We start from the raw sequence: 16506 nt of genomic DNA on the forward strand, positions 1-16506 counted from the left end.
ACCAATAGACTCAAAGTTTTACCTTTGAAATGTCACCTTTCTTCATCAGTCAAAGATAGGAAAAGTTTTCAGAGGAAAGGTGGGCAAGAGTGACATTGCTACAGTCATGTAGTCTGCATGTTGACTTGCGATGAAGGAAAGACCTGTCAGCTGTCAAATTAGGTCCACCAAGCAACTTCCGAATGATCTTCAGACTCAGGCCGTTACAGACTGCCAAATAAAGCTGCTTGGGTCTCTTTGGAGGTATGCGATTTAAATGATGCATGGGTCCTAAGAGTCCGGAGGTTGTGCCAAAGCCCCACTCCATTCTAAGCACTGAAGTGCAGCTTTGGTGCAGCTTCCGGATTCTTCGGATGCATGCATAATTTAAAACAGCATACTGTACCTCCAAAGAGACCGAAGCAGCTTTATTTTGGCAGTCTGTAACAGGCCTCAGTGATGTGATGTATGAGTGTGAAAGCCAACAGTGCTCCCAGATGCACTGCAACACTCCTCCTTTGCATCTGTATCCATACAGTCAGCCCTCCTTACCATGGATTTTTTATCCATGGATTCAAGCATCCACAGTTGGAAAATATTCAGAAAAAGCATAAATTCCAAATAACAAACTTTATTTTCCATTTATATAAGTCACACCATTTTGTTATGCCATTGGATGAGCATCCACAGAGTCTGTTATCCACGGGGGGGGGGGGGGCTTTGGGGCGCACAAGGGGGATGTCATTGGTGCACCATTGGCACACTGTGACGCGTCCATGACGCAAACGCAGCTCCTATGGTGTGGATGCGGTGCGGCATATGGATGGTGCCACGTAAAGATGGCACACGTCTATACATATTAGGGTTCCAGAGCGTGTGGTTGCCGTGCGCTCTGGAACCTATTTTTGGCACCAACACAGCACTTTGGCCCATCTGTTTTGGGCCATGGATACAACAACAGTCTATTAAGCTGAATGTAGTACTCCAGCTATCTAAACAGTCCAGTTGTGTGCTCTCAATCATTTGTTGACAAAGTTTTGTAGTTTCAGTGGGATTGCAAAATATATATATATATATATATATATATAAGAGAGAGAGAGAGAGAGAGAGAGAGAGAGAGAAGAAAAGAAAAGAAAAGAAAGAAAAGAAAAAAAGAATGCTATGCTATTTAACATTGGGCAGGCCACCTTTGATAACTGCTTCAGTTTAGTGGATAATAAGTTGTGTAGATCTTTGCTTGTGAATTCTCAGTTTTCACCGGTGAATAAAATCAGCCAGTGATGCTACAGTGGATGTTGAGCACTATGTGCCAGTACACATGCTTTGGATGGGCCTTTTAATGTAGATTGGGCTTGTTGCTTTGATTTAACAGTGGCAAGCATTTTGCCAAAGTCTTCCACAGAAAAAAAAGGGAAGAGAGGGCAAATATGGTTCTTTTGGAAATGCATGTGAAAGGACTGGAGGTGAGCATAAAAACAGGGGACAGTGAGAGAGAATGAATGAAATATTAATGCCATCTGTCGGGATGCTTTGATCGGATTTCCTGCATGGCAGGGGTTGGACTGATGGCCCTTGCGGTCTCTTCAGCTCTTGATTCTAGATTCTATACCAGATTCTGTTATTAGCCCAGTGCAGTGAAAAGGCAGTGATCAAAAGGAAAAGAGTTCAGTTTTATGGAGATATGTCTAGACTTAAAGCTTTGTCTTCAGAAGGCATAGCAATTAAACCACTCTTTAAAGCAGGGGTAGACAACCTTTGAGCGGGGGGCCGGGTTGCTGTCCCTCAGACAACTGGAGGGCCGATGCCGGGGGTGGAGCTTCCACCTTCCGGGGGCAGAGCTGCACACCGGGGCGAAGCTTCCACCGAAGCCGCGGGGAGGAGGAGGCTTGTGCCCGCCTCTCCTCCATTTCGGTCCCTTTTCTTCAGCCGAACGGGCTCCAAGGGGCCCTTTTGGCCGAAAGGGAGGGAGGCCGAAGGGAAGGGCTGGGCACCCGTCCCAGGCCCTTCCTTCGGCTGAAAGGGCTCCAAGGGCCATGGAGGAGCCCAGGAGGTGGCAGGCCACTTCCCGCGGCCCTTTCTCGGCCCGTGCAGCTCCAGGCCTCCCTCCGGAGAGAGAGTCATGGGGCCGCAAGGGCCCTGGGGGAGCCTGCAGAGGCGGCAGGCCTCTTCCACGGGCTCCATTTCGGCCCCATGCCTCCCCGGAGGGAGAGGCCTGGGCTGCAAGGGCCCTGGGGGGAGCCTGCAGAGGCGGCATGCGCGCTTCCCCGGGCCCATTTCGGACCCAGGCTCTCTCCGAGGGAGAGGCCTGGGGTCGCAAGGGCCCTGGGGGAGCCTGCGGAGGCGGCAGGCCGCTTCGGCGGGCTCCATTTCGGCCCCAGGCCTCCCTCCGGAGGGAGAGGCCTGGGGCCACAAGGGCCCTGGGGGAGTCCAGGGAGGCGGCAGGCTGCTTCCGCGGGCTCCATTTCGGGCCTGGGGCTGCATGGGCCAAGAAGGAACCCGCAGAAGTCCCCCCCCTCCTACTTCCCCTGGCGGTGCGCTCAAGAGGAGCCCGTCCCCTTTGGCCAGCTGGCCAATGGCTGGCTGGCAAAGCGGACGAGCTCCTCGTCCTAGCCCCGCACGCTGCCCAGGAGGAGGAGGAGGAGGAGGAGAGAGGAGGTCTTGATGTGGGCGGCAATGGCAGGACCGGGCTGGTCCTCCTCACCCCCACTGCTCTTAAAGGGCCAGGGGCAGCTTGGAAGCCAAGAGGCCTCCAGGCTGCCCCCGGCCCTTAAGAACAGCGGGGATGTGGAGGACAAGGCTTGCCCTCACCTGCCTGCCCCGCCGCCGCAGAAGAAGGGCTGGGGGCAGCCTGGAGGTCTCTGGGCCCAAGCTGCCCTTGGCCCTTTAAGGCGGCGGCAAGGAGGAGGATGAAGCCAGGCCTCGTCCTCCTCTTCGCCGCCGCCGTGGAAAAAGGCCGAGGGCAGCCTGGAGGCCTCTGGGCCTTCAAGCTGCCCTTGGCCCTTTAAGGGCGGCAGCGAGGAGGAGGATGAAGCCAGGCCATGTCTTCTCTTCGCCACTGCGCCGCCGCCGTGGAAGAAGGGCCGGGGGCGCCGGAGGCCTCTGGGCCCCAAGCGCCCTTGGCCCTTAAGGGCGGTGGCGAGGAGGATGAAGCCAGGCCTCGTCCTCCTCCTCGCCACCGCCCTTAAAGGGCCAAGGGCAGCTTGGAGGCACAGAGGAGGAGGAGGAGGCCTGGCGGCGGCGGCAGGACCGGGCTGGGACCAGTCCTGCTGCCTCCGTGGGCCGCATGTGGCCCGGGCCGAGGGTTGCCGACCCCTGCTTTAAAGTCATCCGGGTTTGTCAGAGGGAATCCTTTACCTTTAAGTTATGTAGATGAGGGAATTTCAGCAGGGGTTGCATTTAATGTAAGAATCTATTCTTTTGATTTTGTGCACTCTGAAGTAATTCTGATGTATAACAACCCTACAGTGACTCTGTCACTGGGTTTATGGTCGAAAGTGTTTGGTCACCTAGCAGGTTTTCATAGCTGAATTGAACCTGGTCTCCACAGAGTCATAATCCAGTGCTCAAACCACTACACCATGCTGGCTCCTGTTCTAACCAGCCATTAAAAGTACAGGAGCCTTGTTCCTTATTTCATCTAGCAATCCTCCATTCATCAGACTTGAACTGAAAGTAGATGCATGTTGATGAGTTAGTGCTTATTGTACATTTCTTTGTTGACATGCTGCAAAGTCTCCCTTTGATATTCCTGCAAAATTTAGAACACCTGGTTTTTTACTGGACCAATTTCCCTTAAATCTTACTATCAACAACTGATCTGAATGATTCTCCATCTTAGCCTTTTCACTCATGTTAGTTTTTTTTAGAAGGCAAAACAACCATACTGTGCTAAGCTTGTATGCATTTGCCCCTCTAACCTTTCTTCCTTTCACAACTCCAGTTAAAATAAACTTGCAAGATTATTTTACAGACCCTTTGAGTGCATTCAGTGTATCTGGTTTCTATTCTGTTGTCTTCAATGTTTGCAACAAATTTCTTCCAAGGTTATTTTATTTGTTACTTTGCCTTTTCCTTGCAAGTGAAACAGAGTTTCCCAGGCATTTATAATTAAGATTTCTTGGCACAAAATCTCCTTTTGATTATGCGATCTGCTAAAGTGCCCTTGGAGTAGGCTTGCCCTAAGATTTGTTTCATAAACCTATGTTCATTTTATGCGTGGTTGCACACTGTCACCCCAAATCTGTTTCCCTTATAGTGTGGTCTTTGGGGTGTTATTCTGATATACATTAGATTGTCTCTTGCATCAATACACTTGCACAAAGCAGGTGCATAGAAATTTTCTGAATCTGCCCCAGCAATTAATTGAAATACTCATGTGAATGCCGCATCAAGCATTTAGGTTAAGTGGGTTCTCAGGAGGAAATATAGGAATCTGGGACTCCCACTTTTCTTTTCAGTTCATACAAGGGAGTCTGAATTGACTTCTGGAGATGCAAAGATGTTAGGGCCCATGTTGTTTTGCTGGCTCTTCTCTTTTGAGCTGGTTTACCCTCCATTCTGATCATGACTAAGAGATAGAATCAGACTTAATATTTATATCAATGTTTTTAGCTTTTATTTTCTATCCAGAAGGAATCCAAAAGGTCCTCCATTTTGAGCATGACTAAGAAGCATGAATTTATTTTTATATAAATTTATTTTAGTTTTATTTAGCAACACACCGCGCTTTCCAGTTGTTCTTGAATGCCTTCCATTTTGAGCCTGACTGGTAGCACGAATGAATATGTATGAGTGTCTTTCGCTTTTATTGGCCATGTCCTCCATAATTTTTCCAATGCCCTCCATTTTGAGCTGGACTAAGAAACACAAATTGAAATTTTCTAGGAGTGTTTTAGCTTTTATTTGGCCATGTCTCACATATTTTTCATCAGCGCCCTTCATTTTGAGCCTGAGGGAGAAGCATGAATGACTTTTCCATGAGTGTCTTTTTGCTTTATTTAGCAACCAAAGTCCTCCATTTCTTTCCTCGAAGCCTCCATATTTGAACCTGACTTAGAAGCTGAATTGATATTTCTATGAGTGTCTTTTGCTTTTATTTGGCCAGCTCCCACATATTTTTCTTGAATGCCCTCCATTTTGAGCCTAACTAAAAAGCACAAATTCTAAAGTGTTTTTAGCTTTTATTTGGCCATGTCCCACATACTTTTCTTCAGTGCCTTCCATTTTGTGGTGCCTTGTCCTCTCCCTTTGCGTTTATGAGGACCCTGAATGAGAGTTAAATTTCATCCCTGAAGTGAACACACTAGGAGTTAGGTGTGCGAGGGGTCTCAAAATGGCAGCCGACAGGCCTTTGGGAGCGAAGCTAGGATCCAAAACACATTGCAGAAATAATCCAGTTTGAGACTGTTTTAACTGCCCTGGCTCAATGCTAGGGAATCCTGGGATCTGTAGTTTTGTGAAACATTTAGCCTTCTCTCTGATCAGAGAACTCTGGTGCTACAATAAACCACAGTTCCCAGGATTCCCTAGCACTGAGCCAGGGCAGTTCAAGCGGTCTCATACTGGTTTATTTCTGCAGTGTGTTTTGGACTTGGGAGGACATTGTAGTGGTCACAAAGTGCCACAGCTTTCCTTGTCTGCAATCATATATGCCTCTATGAAGCACTGAAGTTAGGAAGAGTCTGTAGAGAGATCTTGTATCAATCACCTTTGAGACTCACTGAAAGGAAGCAGTTGGCAGCATGAGCTTTCCTAGACTCAAGTCTACTCCCTCAGATGCTTTTGCTGAGGAAGTAGACTGAAGTCTAGGAAAGCTCATGCTGCCAACTTCTTTCTTTGAGTTATCACATCACCACGCTACACTTTCTTACAGTGGTGCTATTCCATTTTTACTGTTCTGGAATTTGCAGTTTAAGGAGGGGCTTTTAGATTCCTCAGCCAGAGAGCTCTTAGGCCTCGCTGAACTACAAACCCCAGAATGCAACAGGAGGCAGCCAGAGCAGTCAAAGTGGAATAGCAGCACTGTAAGAAAGTGTAGCGTGGTTATGTGGTAAATGTCTCTCAGAACTACACTTCCCAGCATTCCACAGCACGGGTGGCAGTCAAACTTCATAGGCAGCTTGGGTGCAGCTGTCTCTCCTTCCTCCTCCTGGGGCATAAACCGACAACATTACCACACTACACTCTCACAATGCTGCTTTTATTCCACTTTGACTGCCCTGGCTGCCTCCTCCTGTTGCATTTTGGGGTTTGTAGTCCAGGGAGGCCTAAGAGCTCTGTAGCTGAGAATTCCAAACCGCCTCCTATTTAAACTGCAAATCCCAGAATGCAACGGGGGAGGCAGCCAGGGCAGTTAAAAAAGTGGAAGAACAGCAGTGTCGTCTCTTCCTCCTTCGCCTGGGGGAGGCGCATGCGCAGAGAGAGGGCCGAGGGAGACCTCTGGACTCGCCGCGTCTGCCTACAGGGCCGCCTCTATGGAGCATCATCCCGGGGCTCAGAGCCCCGGCGGAGGGAGCAGCGACACCGCCACCACCACCACCACCAGCGGCAGCCAGGAGGGCGAGGAGGAGCCCCTGCCTCCCGAGGAGGAGGAGGAGGAGGAGGAGAGGGAGGCCAGGGCGGCCCTGCTCTCGTCTTTCTCGGTGAGGAGGAGGGGGGAAGGCAGAAGAGAGGGAGCCCTCCTTGGGCCTCTGGAGCTGGGTGGCTGCGGCTCCTGCTGGCCCCAGGCAGATGATCATGGGAAGGAAGGAAGGAAGGAAGGAAGGAAGGAAGGAAGGAAGGAAGGGCAGTGCTAGTAGTAGTGGAGCAGGAGGAGGTACTACTACTACTAGTAGGTGGAGGAGGAATAGGGGTAATGAATGGGGCAGTGAGGGGAGCAGAGAGGGTCACCAACCTCAAAGGAAGACAAGGCACCATCACAGCAGGGAAAGTGCAGGACCTGGCCAAAGAAAAGCTTAATAATAATACTAATTATAATAATAACAGTAATAGTAATAAACACTCATAGAAATATCAATTTGTGTGTCTCAGTCAGTCTCAAAATGGAGGGCGTTCAAGGAAAGGTGGAGGACTGGGTTAGGGTTTCCTCTCCATCGCACAGCACCTGCTCCAACTTGAAGGTGCACAATAACAAGAACCGTTGTGGTCCTGGGTGATGCCAGTCCTAGTGACAGCCCTTGTTGAGGGGCTTTTCTTAGTAGGTTACAAAACAGAGGACAAAGAGAGAGGGACAAGGAGAAGAGGGAGTCCAAGGGGTGCAGGTTTCCTCTCCGTTGCACAGCACCTGCCCCAGGGAGACCAGCTCTCTCCTCACCACGACATCGCAAAAATGGGGGACATTAAGACAAACCAGAAGACATGCCAAAATAACGGCACAAAGCACTCATAGAAATGGAAAATCTTGCTTCGTAGTCATGCTCAGAATGGAGGACATTGGGGAATTCATCCTGGACAGAAGGTTGAAATGGAAGGCAGGCCCTAGGAAGAAAAGGAGGATGCCTGGGGGACCTGCATGGCTACCCCGAGAGAAAGACAGTGGTTGCTTTGTGTGTTTTGCTTCTTTGCAGAGTTGGGGGTTTGGGCAGGCGCAGGGTGACCAGACGTCCTCCTTTTCCAGACAGGTCTTACATGTCAACGTTCTGTCCAGGAGGAATTCCACAATGGCCTCCATTTTGACCATGACCAAGAAGAATGAATTTATATTGATCTGAGTGTTTTGAGCTGTTATTTTGGCATGTCCTCTGTTTTGCTTGAATCGCTTACATTTTGCAGTGCTTTGCCTTCCTTTGTAGTTAGGAGACACCTGGTGACCCTGGGGCAGGTCCTGTGCAATGGAGAGGAAATCAGCACCCATTGGAGACCCCTCTTTGTCCCTCTCTCTTCTATCCCCTGTTTCTTAACCTATTAAGAAAACCCCTCAACAGGGGTTTCCACTAGGGTTGGTATCACCCAGTGCGGTAACTCATGGTATCACCCCCACCCCCAGTTGACCTCCCTTACCACACCATTTGTTGTTGTGTGCCTTCCAGTCATTTCTGACTTACGGCAACCCTATCGTGGGGTTTTCTCAGCAAGTTTCTTCAGAGGGGGTTTACCATTACCATCCTCTTGAGGCTGAGGGTGTGTGACTTGCCCAGGGCCACCCAATGAGTTTCCATGGCCAAGCTGAGAATCGAATCCTTGTCTCCAGAGTCGTAGTCATAGTCCAACACTCAAACTGCTATACCACGCTGGCTCTCTTAGTAATTTTTTTCATTTTGTGCTAATGTTACTCATAAATCATAATTCATCTGTATCTCACTGAATGTAATGGCAATAGTTGTTATGACATAAACAACTAGCAAAATTATATTATACCTTTACATTAGGTATCCTAAGCATAGCCTCAGTGTATTTACATGTACGTTGTTTCATGTGGTTACAGTGAAAATTTGGTAAGATGTGATGTTTTTAAAGAAAGTTTAAAATCAGTATTTTTAAATTTTTAATTTCTTAAAATTAAAATTTAATTTTAATTTAAAAAAAAACTTGAAGCCTTTCCTTTTTCCTCTAGTTCTCTAGTCTCACACCATTCACAGCACCTCTTCAATGTTTTAAAGGCACAAAAGCAAATACCACAGCCCATATCTGCCCAAAGTCAGATGTTTGGGGACTACTGGTATCACCCACCCTCATGTTGTTATCTGAAGGGGGCCGCACCCCCCTCCCTGGTGACCTAGTCTCCTTTTTGCAGGAGGCTGGAGTCCTAGGCTGCCAGGAGGTGCCTGTAATGATGATGCTAGCCTTTAATATTTAATGTGAGCACTCAGAAGACTTGGCTTCTAAGTGGGTTCTAGTTCCCACTGCGTTATGAAACTCACTTTGTGTTGGTCACACACTCACTGCCTGATGTACTTCCCAGGATTGTTTCAGCAGTTAAGTGGGAAAGGGGAGTGTCCTTAAAGTAAACAAAAGTTTGGCTACCAGTCCTGAAAAAACAAAATCTTGACTCAGCACATCACACAGGTTCAGGGGGTGACAGAGGTGATAAGGACTGTCCTGATTCTAATTTTGCAAAGGGTAAATGTCTTAATACATGCACTGTGAAGTGAATTTGCTTTCATCACTGGGAGCACTTTGACAATAATAAATTAAACTTGGCTTTCTCTTGTTAAGAGTCAGACTTTGCCACCTGGCAGAAATCAAAGGACATAATAGTTTCTCATGCAGAGCAAATAGTACTTACACATTTTTTTCCTCTTGGTGAAAAAGATGATGGAAGATTGTTTATTGAAGAAAATAGAAATCAGTGTTGCGGAAGCAGAAAAACGTACTGGACGTAATGCCGTGAATATGCAGGAAACTTACACTGCTTACCTGGTGGAAACGAGGTGGGTGAAAAACTTAATAGATTGGCACCTGTAGTTTAATGGCTAGATGCAGTGTGTTATTTTATGGGTGTTATAATTGAGTTTATTAAGCTGAGAAAAACGCAAGCCTTTTGTTTACCCATGCAACCTCTTTGCAGCAACTTATGAACAAGAACATCTTTACTTAACTATAGTTTCACATTTTGTTCCACTGGGAAACTGTGGTTACCAGCTTTGAAACAAACCAAGATCTCAAGCCATAGTTTCATCTTAGTTCAGGAGCTTGGACAAAACAGAAAATTGTGGTTATTTAGAGGTTTCCTGATTTAGTCATGGTTTGGTGCCAAGTAGAAGGGCTGCACATGCAGGCAAAAGATTTGTGTGCCTCTCAGCTTAATAACACTAAATATGGTGATCATCCAAATTGATAACAGTTCCTGAAATGATCCCTGTTAATTTGTATGTATATGGCAGTATGTACCTGAAGGATAGTCTGTATTTATTCAGTTATAGATTTTCTATGGTTCTCAGAATTTTTCTGTTTTGAGTTTTGAATGAATTTAATCTGTGGGAGGAGGGATGCTGCTTCCACCATAATGAGTCCAAAATGAAATTGTTAGTAATCAGTTTGAAAGCTTCATAGGATGCAAGTATTCTGCTGACTCTTTCATTTTGACAGCACATGCAGACATAGTACTAGAATAAATGCTGGCTACACAGGTCTGTAAAATTGAGGGTCATAAAAACTTTTTTTAAAAAATGTATGCTGGTTTTATAGGAATTTGGCATTCTAAATCCACAAATAACAAAATAGTTTTTCACTACTTGTTTTGATAGTTTTGTGTTATAATGTGTGAATGAATTAAATGATCCTGGAAAAATAATTATCCTGAAAAGAGTAAGAAAGGGGTTAAAGTCATTTAATAGATTGTTAAAATCCTTTAATTCACTGCTATGAAATGCAAACATCTGTTCAATTTACAAAAATAAATTGCATTGGAACATCAGCACCAGCACTTAATCAAAGCTGAATAACAACTGAATTAATGAAAATAGCAAATTTGTGAAAGAATTGCGTGTGGCATGACATTTTTCTCGTGTTTTTTAAATTTGGCACCCAAAATACATTAAAAACAGCTACAATATTGAAAAGGGTTTTTTTTTTTTTACATTGCAGGGCTGTGCTATTGCTCTTTACATATGTTTTTAACTATTAGTGTAAGCTTACTGTAAAGTATTATCTAGTACACCTATAATTGTTTGGAAATAGTACACAACTACTGACCAACCCCCTTTTTGTAAGCAATGATGTTTTCAGCTGCACCTCCAATGATATAGAAAATGCATAATTTTTTCCTTTTTTTATTGCTTGTATTTTATTAATATTGGTGAATTATTTAGGTCTTTACTATGAAGAAAGTTAATATTTTAATTTTGTAAAATGTTTTTGGCATAGAGATAGGGATCAGTAGGTTTCAGCATGGGAGTGGCAACTTTTAAGTAGCCTGAACAGTACCACCCATTCATGGGGGGAGGGAGGGAGCGGTACCTGCTAATCTGCAGAAATACAGAAAATCTTTAGCAAAAATCTTGTTGAGAAGATGAGCTTCCTCCCAGAACAGCCCAAATGAGGACTGAGTTCAATCAGTGTGAACCAAATGTTGCCTGCCTGTTAGGAAGGAAAAGACAAAAAGACTGAATGGGAATGCAAGAGATAAGAACAGAGTGGCTTGAAACAGAGAAGACATGTAGAAGAGAGTAAAGGCGAACCATGACTATTCTTTGAATAGACTACTTCCTAGTTCAAACTGAGAAACTTAATTTATGTGTCTCCAGAAATAAGAGTTAATCATAGAAATCAGCATGACGTCCCCTCACCCCAAAGCCAAAGATTATTAGTAAAGGGACTAGCCCTTACTTTCTGTATTCAGTCCTGATTTGGTGTGAAATATTTTGAAAGAAACCTTGCTAGTAGTCAAATTTCAGAGCAAATGTAATTCATTGTTGAAACATGTGGTGATTGGGAGAGAGGGAAATGTGCTGTTAATTGAAATGAGTTAACACTCTGATACTCAAACTGAAATGATTGGTTCTGCACTAAAGTATGAATAGCTATCTCAGACAAATTTTCTTTACCAAACAGTCCTTAGCTTTCACTTGTGTCCTGCTAGAACAGAATGAGGTTACACCCTGTTACCTGACTAAGGACAAGTACAGACGGTACTAAAGGGCAACCTTGAGTGCAAGATCAGGGCCACGGCAGCTGCACGCTGCAGACTTGATCTGGCTGTTGGCCGGCTCAAAAAGCACCATGAAGCCTACCCACATGTAGACAGGCAGGTGGCTTCCGGGTGATGTCAAGGCATGCGTCATGCATATGCCATGTTGTCATGCTGCCTGCAAGGCGCCTTTTAGTGCCAGTCTATTCCAGCCCTAACTGAGCCATCACTTTATGGAATTGCTTGTATGATAGTAGAAATAATGTAAATAAACTTCTAAAATTATCTTTAAAGGAGGAGTGAGCAGTATAGAATATCTGGTTGCTTTCAGTTTCAGGAAACATGGCTTACACATTAAATAAAGTGGAGAGAGTCCTTACATGTTGTTTTAACTTAAATTTACTTATTTATTTAGCGTATTTACACCAGCTCTTCAGTCACAAAGGCTCTCCGAGTGGCTTACAAACAGTTAATTAGATGGTTCCCTGCCCTCAGGCTTACAATCTAAAAAGACATGACACAAAAAGAAAAGGGAATGGTGGTGGGGAAGGGGATCAGGTCTAATGGAAAGAACAGTTTTTTGTGGGTTTTTCTGGCTATGTTGCCATGTTCTAGCAGAGCTTCTTTCTGATGTTTCGCCAGCATCTAAAGATGCCAGCCATAGAAAAACCCACAAAACACTATGGATGCTGGCCATGAAAGCCTTCGACTTTACATTGGAAAGAATAGTGTTTTCTTGAGACATAGATGCCACTGTTGTCCATAGATCTTTACTGTCACCAGAATTCACTATTTAGAATTCTTTGCATTTTCATTTCTATTTGATCTCATTGTTCACATTCTCCTTTCACCCCGCTTTTGGACAGATATGTGTATACCTGCCGAATGAGCATCAGATTTTGTGAATCTAATGAAGTGGATTCCAGTTCCAGTTCACAAAAGCTTATGATATTATATAGTTTTTCAAGCTGCTGCAGTACATTTTCTGTTTGCTGTGACAAACATTGTAAATCAAAAAACTTGCATATTCTCTGTGGTCTGCAAAGTCAAAAGTATCTGTCAGTTCAATTTTATGCAGAATGCACAGAAGTGAGCTATACTGTATTCATTTGGTGTGCACAGGAGTACAGCCAGTGGAAGCAGTTTGCTTCCGTTTCTCTTCTAACAATTTGCTGATTGTAAGAAATCTACATTTTACCTAGTCCAAGTGAGAATAACCTCATTTATTCTTCTTTTAGACTATGTTAATATGTAAAATGAAAAAAATAATGCTTGTATTATAGGAGGCTAGAAACCTTGATTAGTAATGATTGCAAGAGTCACTGTTGTCCATAAAAATGGTGAGCTTGAGTCTGATGGTCTCAAAACTGCTCTCCTCATAGACTTTCATTTTGCCAAAGGGAACTAAAATAGTTTCTTCACTTGAACTGCAAGGAAATGAAACAAGTTGTAATTGTTCTACAGGGTGTAGTATACATCTTGTTTTCCACTACTGTTGCTGTTCATGATTTGTAAATCACCTTGGGAATGCATGCCATTGTAGAGAACGAGGAGTTAAACATAAGCAGTATGCTAGAAAATGTGGTTAAGACTGTCGTGTGAGAAGGGTACGTAGATGACAGAAAGATGTACTGAGAAGGTATAAGGAAGGATCTCCTTGTTTTTCCTTCTCTTTTTCTTGTGTTTATAGATCTGTTTTGCTTATTTGTTAATGTAGTGTTCTCCTTCTTTTGTTAAAAAAATACAGACTTTCTCCCACTGGACTGCCTTTCAAATATGTTATGTTTATTTTTTTTCCCCTGATGCAAGTAGAGAACTGGGAACTCCTTTTCGTTTCCTTTGGTGTGTCAGCTTCTTTGCATTTCCAGTGAAACAAAGGGAAAAAATCATAACTAGGTCAAAGCAAGGTGCATTCCAAAATGAGAATGACCTGCTCTATTTATACCGTTTTCATTATTTGTCTGTCTTCTTGGCAGACAAGCATTCTTTTCCAAATTTCAAATTCAGATATAAATACTTATGAGACCTCTTAAGTATGAATTTAGAATAACAGGAAACACTGTCCACTAAAAAAATTTCTGGGCCCCTTAAACTGAGCCAGCCAGTCGAGAAAGACTTTAAATGTCTCTTGAAATACTGAGTCTCATTAAAGATCCACAAGATCCTTGTCTGGACTCAAAATAACTCATTATTTGGCCAGATGTATGATTGAAAGTGTTCGAGAGTGACTGATACCTACAAAGTAAACAAGTATATTCTATTAGAAAGTAGAAGAAAAAGGAAAGGTTTGAGAAGCTGGGCCTGATCCTGTACATATTTGCTCAGAAGTGGGTTTGAGTGAATACTGCTTAACCCAGAAACGAGTATGGATTTGTAGCTTCAATTTTTTTAGTACAACAGAGTTATGTTGAAGAGAGGTAACAGCATCACTTATCCATTGCCTAAAATAGTGAAACAGCAGAAGTGTTTAATTCATTTGGTCCATGGGTTTTTATTTTTACTGGAAATAAACTTGAGGTACTTACTTCTTTTTCTAATTTTAAGATTTTTCTTCAGTTAAATGGCTCATTTCAGATAATTAGTTTAAATAGCAGTAAGAATTAGAGGGTCTTTCCCACCCTCTATTTTAGTTTGGCATTCTTCATTAAGATAAATAAATGTGGCTTTTAGAGCAGTGCCCTATCTAAATTACTTATGATAATATTCATTAAAAGGGGAATGTTCAAGGTTTTAACCCCTTTCTCCAGCCTTTGCTCCGTCATCTTGGTCTAGTCCATGAATAAGGAACATTGTTATAGCTATATTAAGAGGGGAAGCATGTGGTTTTCTTGTCAGAATTTTTAACAGGAATCATATTGTTCCTCAAATCAATAACAAATTGAGGAGTTAGACCAAATGTCAACAAGTGATTATCATAGTAATTGAGATAGAGGCCGCCATCTTGTATTTGGAGATGAAGTTATTAGTGTGGTTGAAAAAAAAAAGTCAAATGATGATGAAGTTATTCAGCATAATGAGCACTTTTTGTGGGTTTAACTTCCTTTGTAGAGCAAAGTTCCTAGGGAGAGGTATTCTCCCATCAGTGATATTTTATGGCCACAAAATGTAGCCAGATGGAAAAATGTTTAACAGGACTGAAAACTCCTCTTACTTAACCTACTTTGTCTCGTTTTGTTGCAGTGAAGAATTCCAGCTTTCCATTTTAATCTATCTCTTAATCTGAACACTTCTTTAAAATTGCTGAACAAGACTTAGTGAATAGTCATCCAAAAGAATTTTGACTGTAGTGTAGTTAGTGGAATGGCAGTCTAGCAAAGCAGTATAGGCTAAATATATTTAATTACAGCATTAGTAGACTGTTTCTTGACCAGTGTTCCAATATGTAACACTTGAAAATAACTTCATAGGATCAATTTAAAACTTCTTAAACATCACAGAGCACACTTCTGTAGGGCTTACCTCTCAGAAACAATTTCAGCTGTCTCTTGAATGGTGCAGGAGAGCACAAAATCGCCTCAGGAGGAAGAGGTTTCCAAGGTTCTGGGGTTGTCCTAGGGCCTCAGCTGCATCTGCACTGCAGAAATACTGCAGTTTGACACCACATTAACTGCCATTAGCTCAATGCTATGGATTTGTGGTTTTGGTAGATATTTAGCCTTCTGTGCCAGAGAGCTCTAGTGTTACAAGAAGCTCCAAATCCGAGGATTCCATAGCATTGAACTATGGCAGTTAGAGTAGTGTTAGACTGCATTATTTCTACAGTGCAAATGTGCTTTCTCTTGTGGATCTAGCATCGATAGCAGCTACAAGTTTAGATGTTCATTGAGCTATTCAACACATAGACCGTTTAGAACTTTTAAGGTCAAAAAGAAGAAGCTTGAATCATGTGTGTATATCCTGTAGACATTGCAGATGATCTAGATCAGGTGTAATACCATCCCTATCACAATTTAGTCATGCAAGAGATCTCTAATCAGTTTTCTCTGTCCTTTCATATGACCCACCAACCCTCTGAAGAGGCTTTTTGGGAGATACAGACTGTGAGAGGTGCTTAACTTACACTAGGTGCATGCACGGTATTTGTTATCATCCATTTTATGGAGAGAGAGGATGAGTATATGAGTAGGCATCTACAAATGTGGGTTGTCTTGCTCCTCCCTCCCCCATTCAGCCTGAAGGAACATTGCCCAGCAATAAATCAGGAAATCCATCACCTATTTCTGGCAGTAAAAGGCAAACAGAGAGTATACCCACTTCAATTGTTGTTTGGTCAGAGAGCTTACAAGTCTTAATGCCAAGCAGTGGTAGAAAAAAATATTTATCCTGCCTCTTTCTATTATAGGAAAAAGGAGCAGCAGAATACCAGTGATCAGATTGTGCTGGGCAGCAATTAAACAAACCCCTTTCCCATCCCCAGTTTTCTGCTGTGGATTTTCATGCTTTCACTCAACTCTTGGGCTGGGGGCAAGAGTTGCCCCGCAGTTGCCCTGCAGTTGCTAAGATGATCTATATCTATACCATCTCTGCAGCTTCAAAATTTGGAAGGATAGTTGCATACCATGGGGACAAGCCTACACTTGCCATAGTGAGCATAAAAGTATATAGAAAGGAAGCTTGTGTTTTATGTGTATATTTATGGAGCTAACCTGAAAACATTATTTGTTTATTTGTATGTATATAATCTGCAGCTGTTGGACATGGGAGTCTTTTTGCACAGTGGTGCCAAATTAAAATGAAGCTTATGTACAACCAGAAGACTGTTGTGCTGATAAAAATGCTGACTGAAGTAGTCACGTTGGCCAAATAAATAAATAGTGAAATAAAATATAAGTCCATATTAGGTCAAACCAAAAGGAAGAAAAATCTCAGTTCTGTCTTTCAAACCAAAGTTCATTCATCAGGGGATGACATTTAATATAACAGTGGTTTCTATCTTATGTCTATATAGGAGAAATGGCATT

The 16506-nt window shown here is 43.4% G+C and overlaps 1 protein-coding gene across 1 annotated transcript in view; it reads left to right on the top strand.

Moving 5' to 3' along the window:
- Positions 1-6383: 6383 nt before the first annotated feature.
- The window catches only part of SNX4 (sorting nexin 4), a 47066-nt gene continuing 36943 nt past the window's right edge, over positions 6384-16506 (top strand). The window contains exons 1-2 of the mRNA XM_042473006.1: positions 6384-6620; positions 9229-9347. Of these exons, the coding sequence (XP_042328940.1) occupies positions 6453-6620; positions 9229-9347 (287 nt within the window). The 5' untranslated portion in view covers positions 6384-6452. The remainder of the gene's footprint in view (positions 6621-9228; positions 9348-16506) is intronic.

This window comes from Sceloporus undulatus, chromosome 1 (assembly GCF_019175285.1).
Source record: "Sceloporus undulatus isolate JIND9_A2432 ecotype Alabama chromosome 1, SceUnd_v1.1, whole genome shotgun sequence".
NCBI classification, from domain to species: domain Eukaryota; kingdom Metazoa; phylum Chordata; class Lepidosauria; order Squamata; family Phrynosomatidae; genus Sceloporus; species Sceloporus undulatus.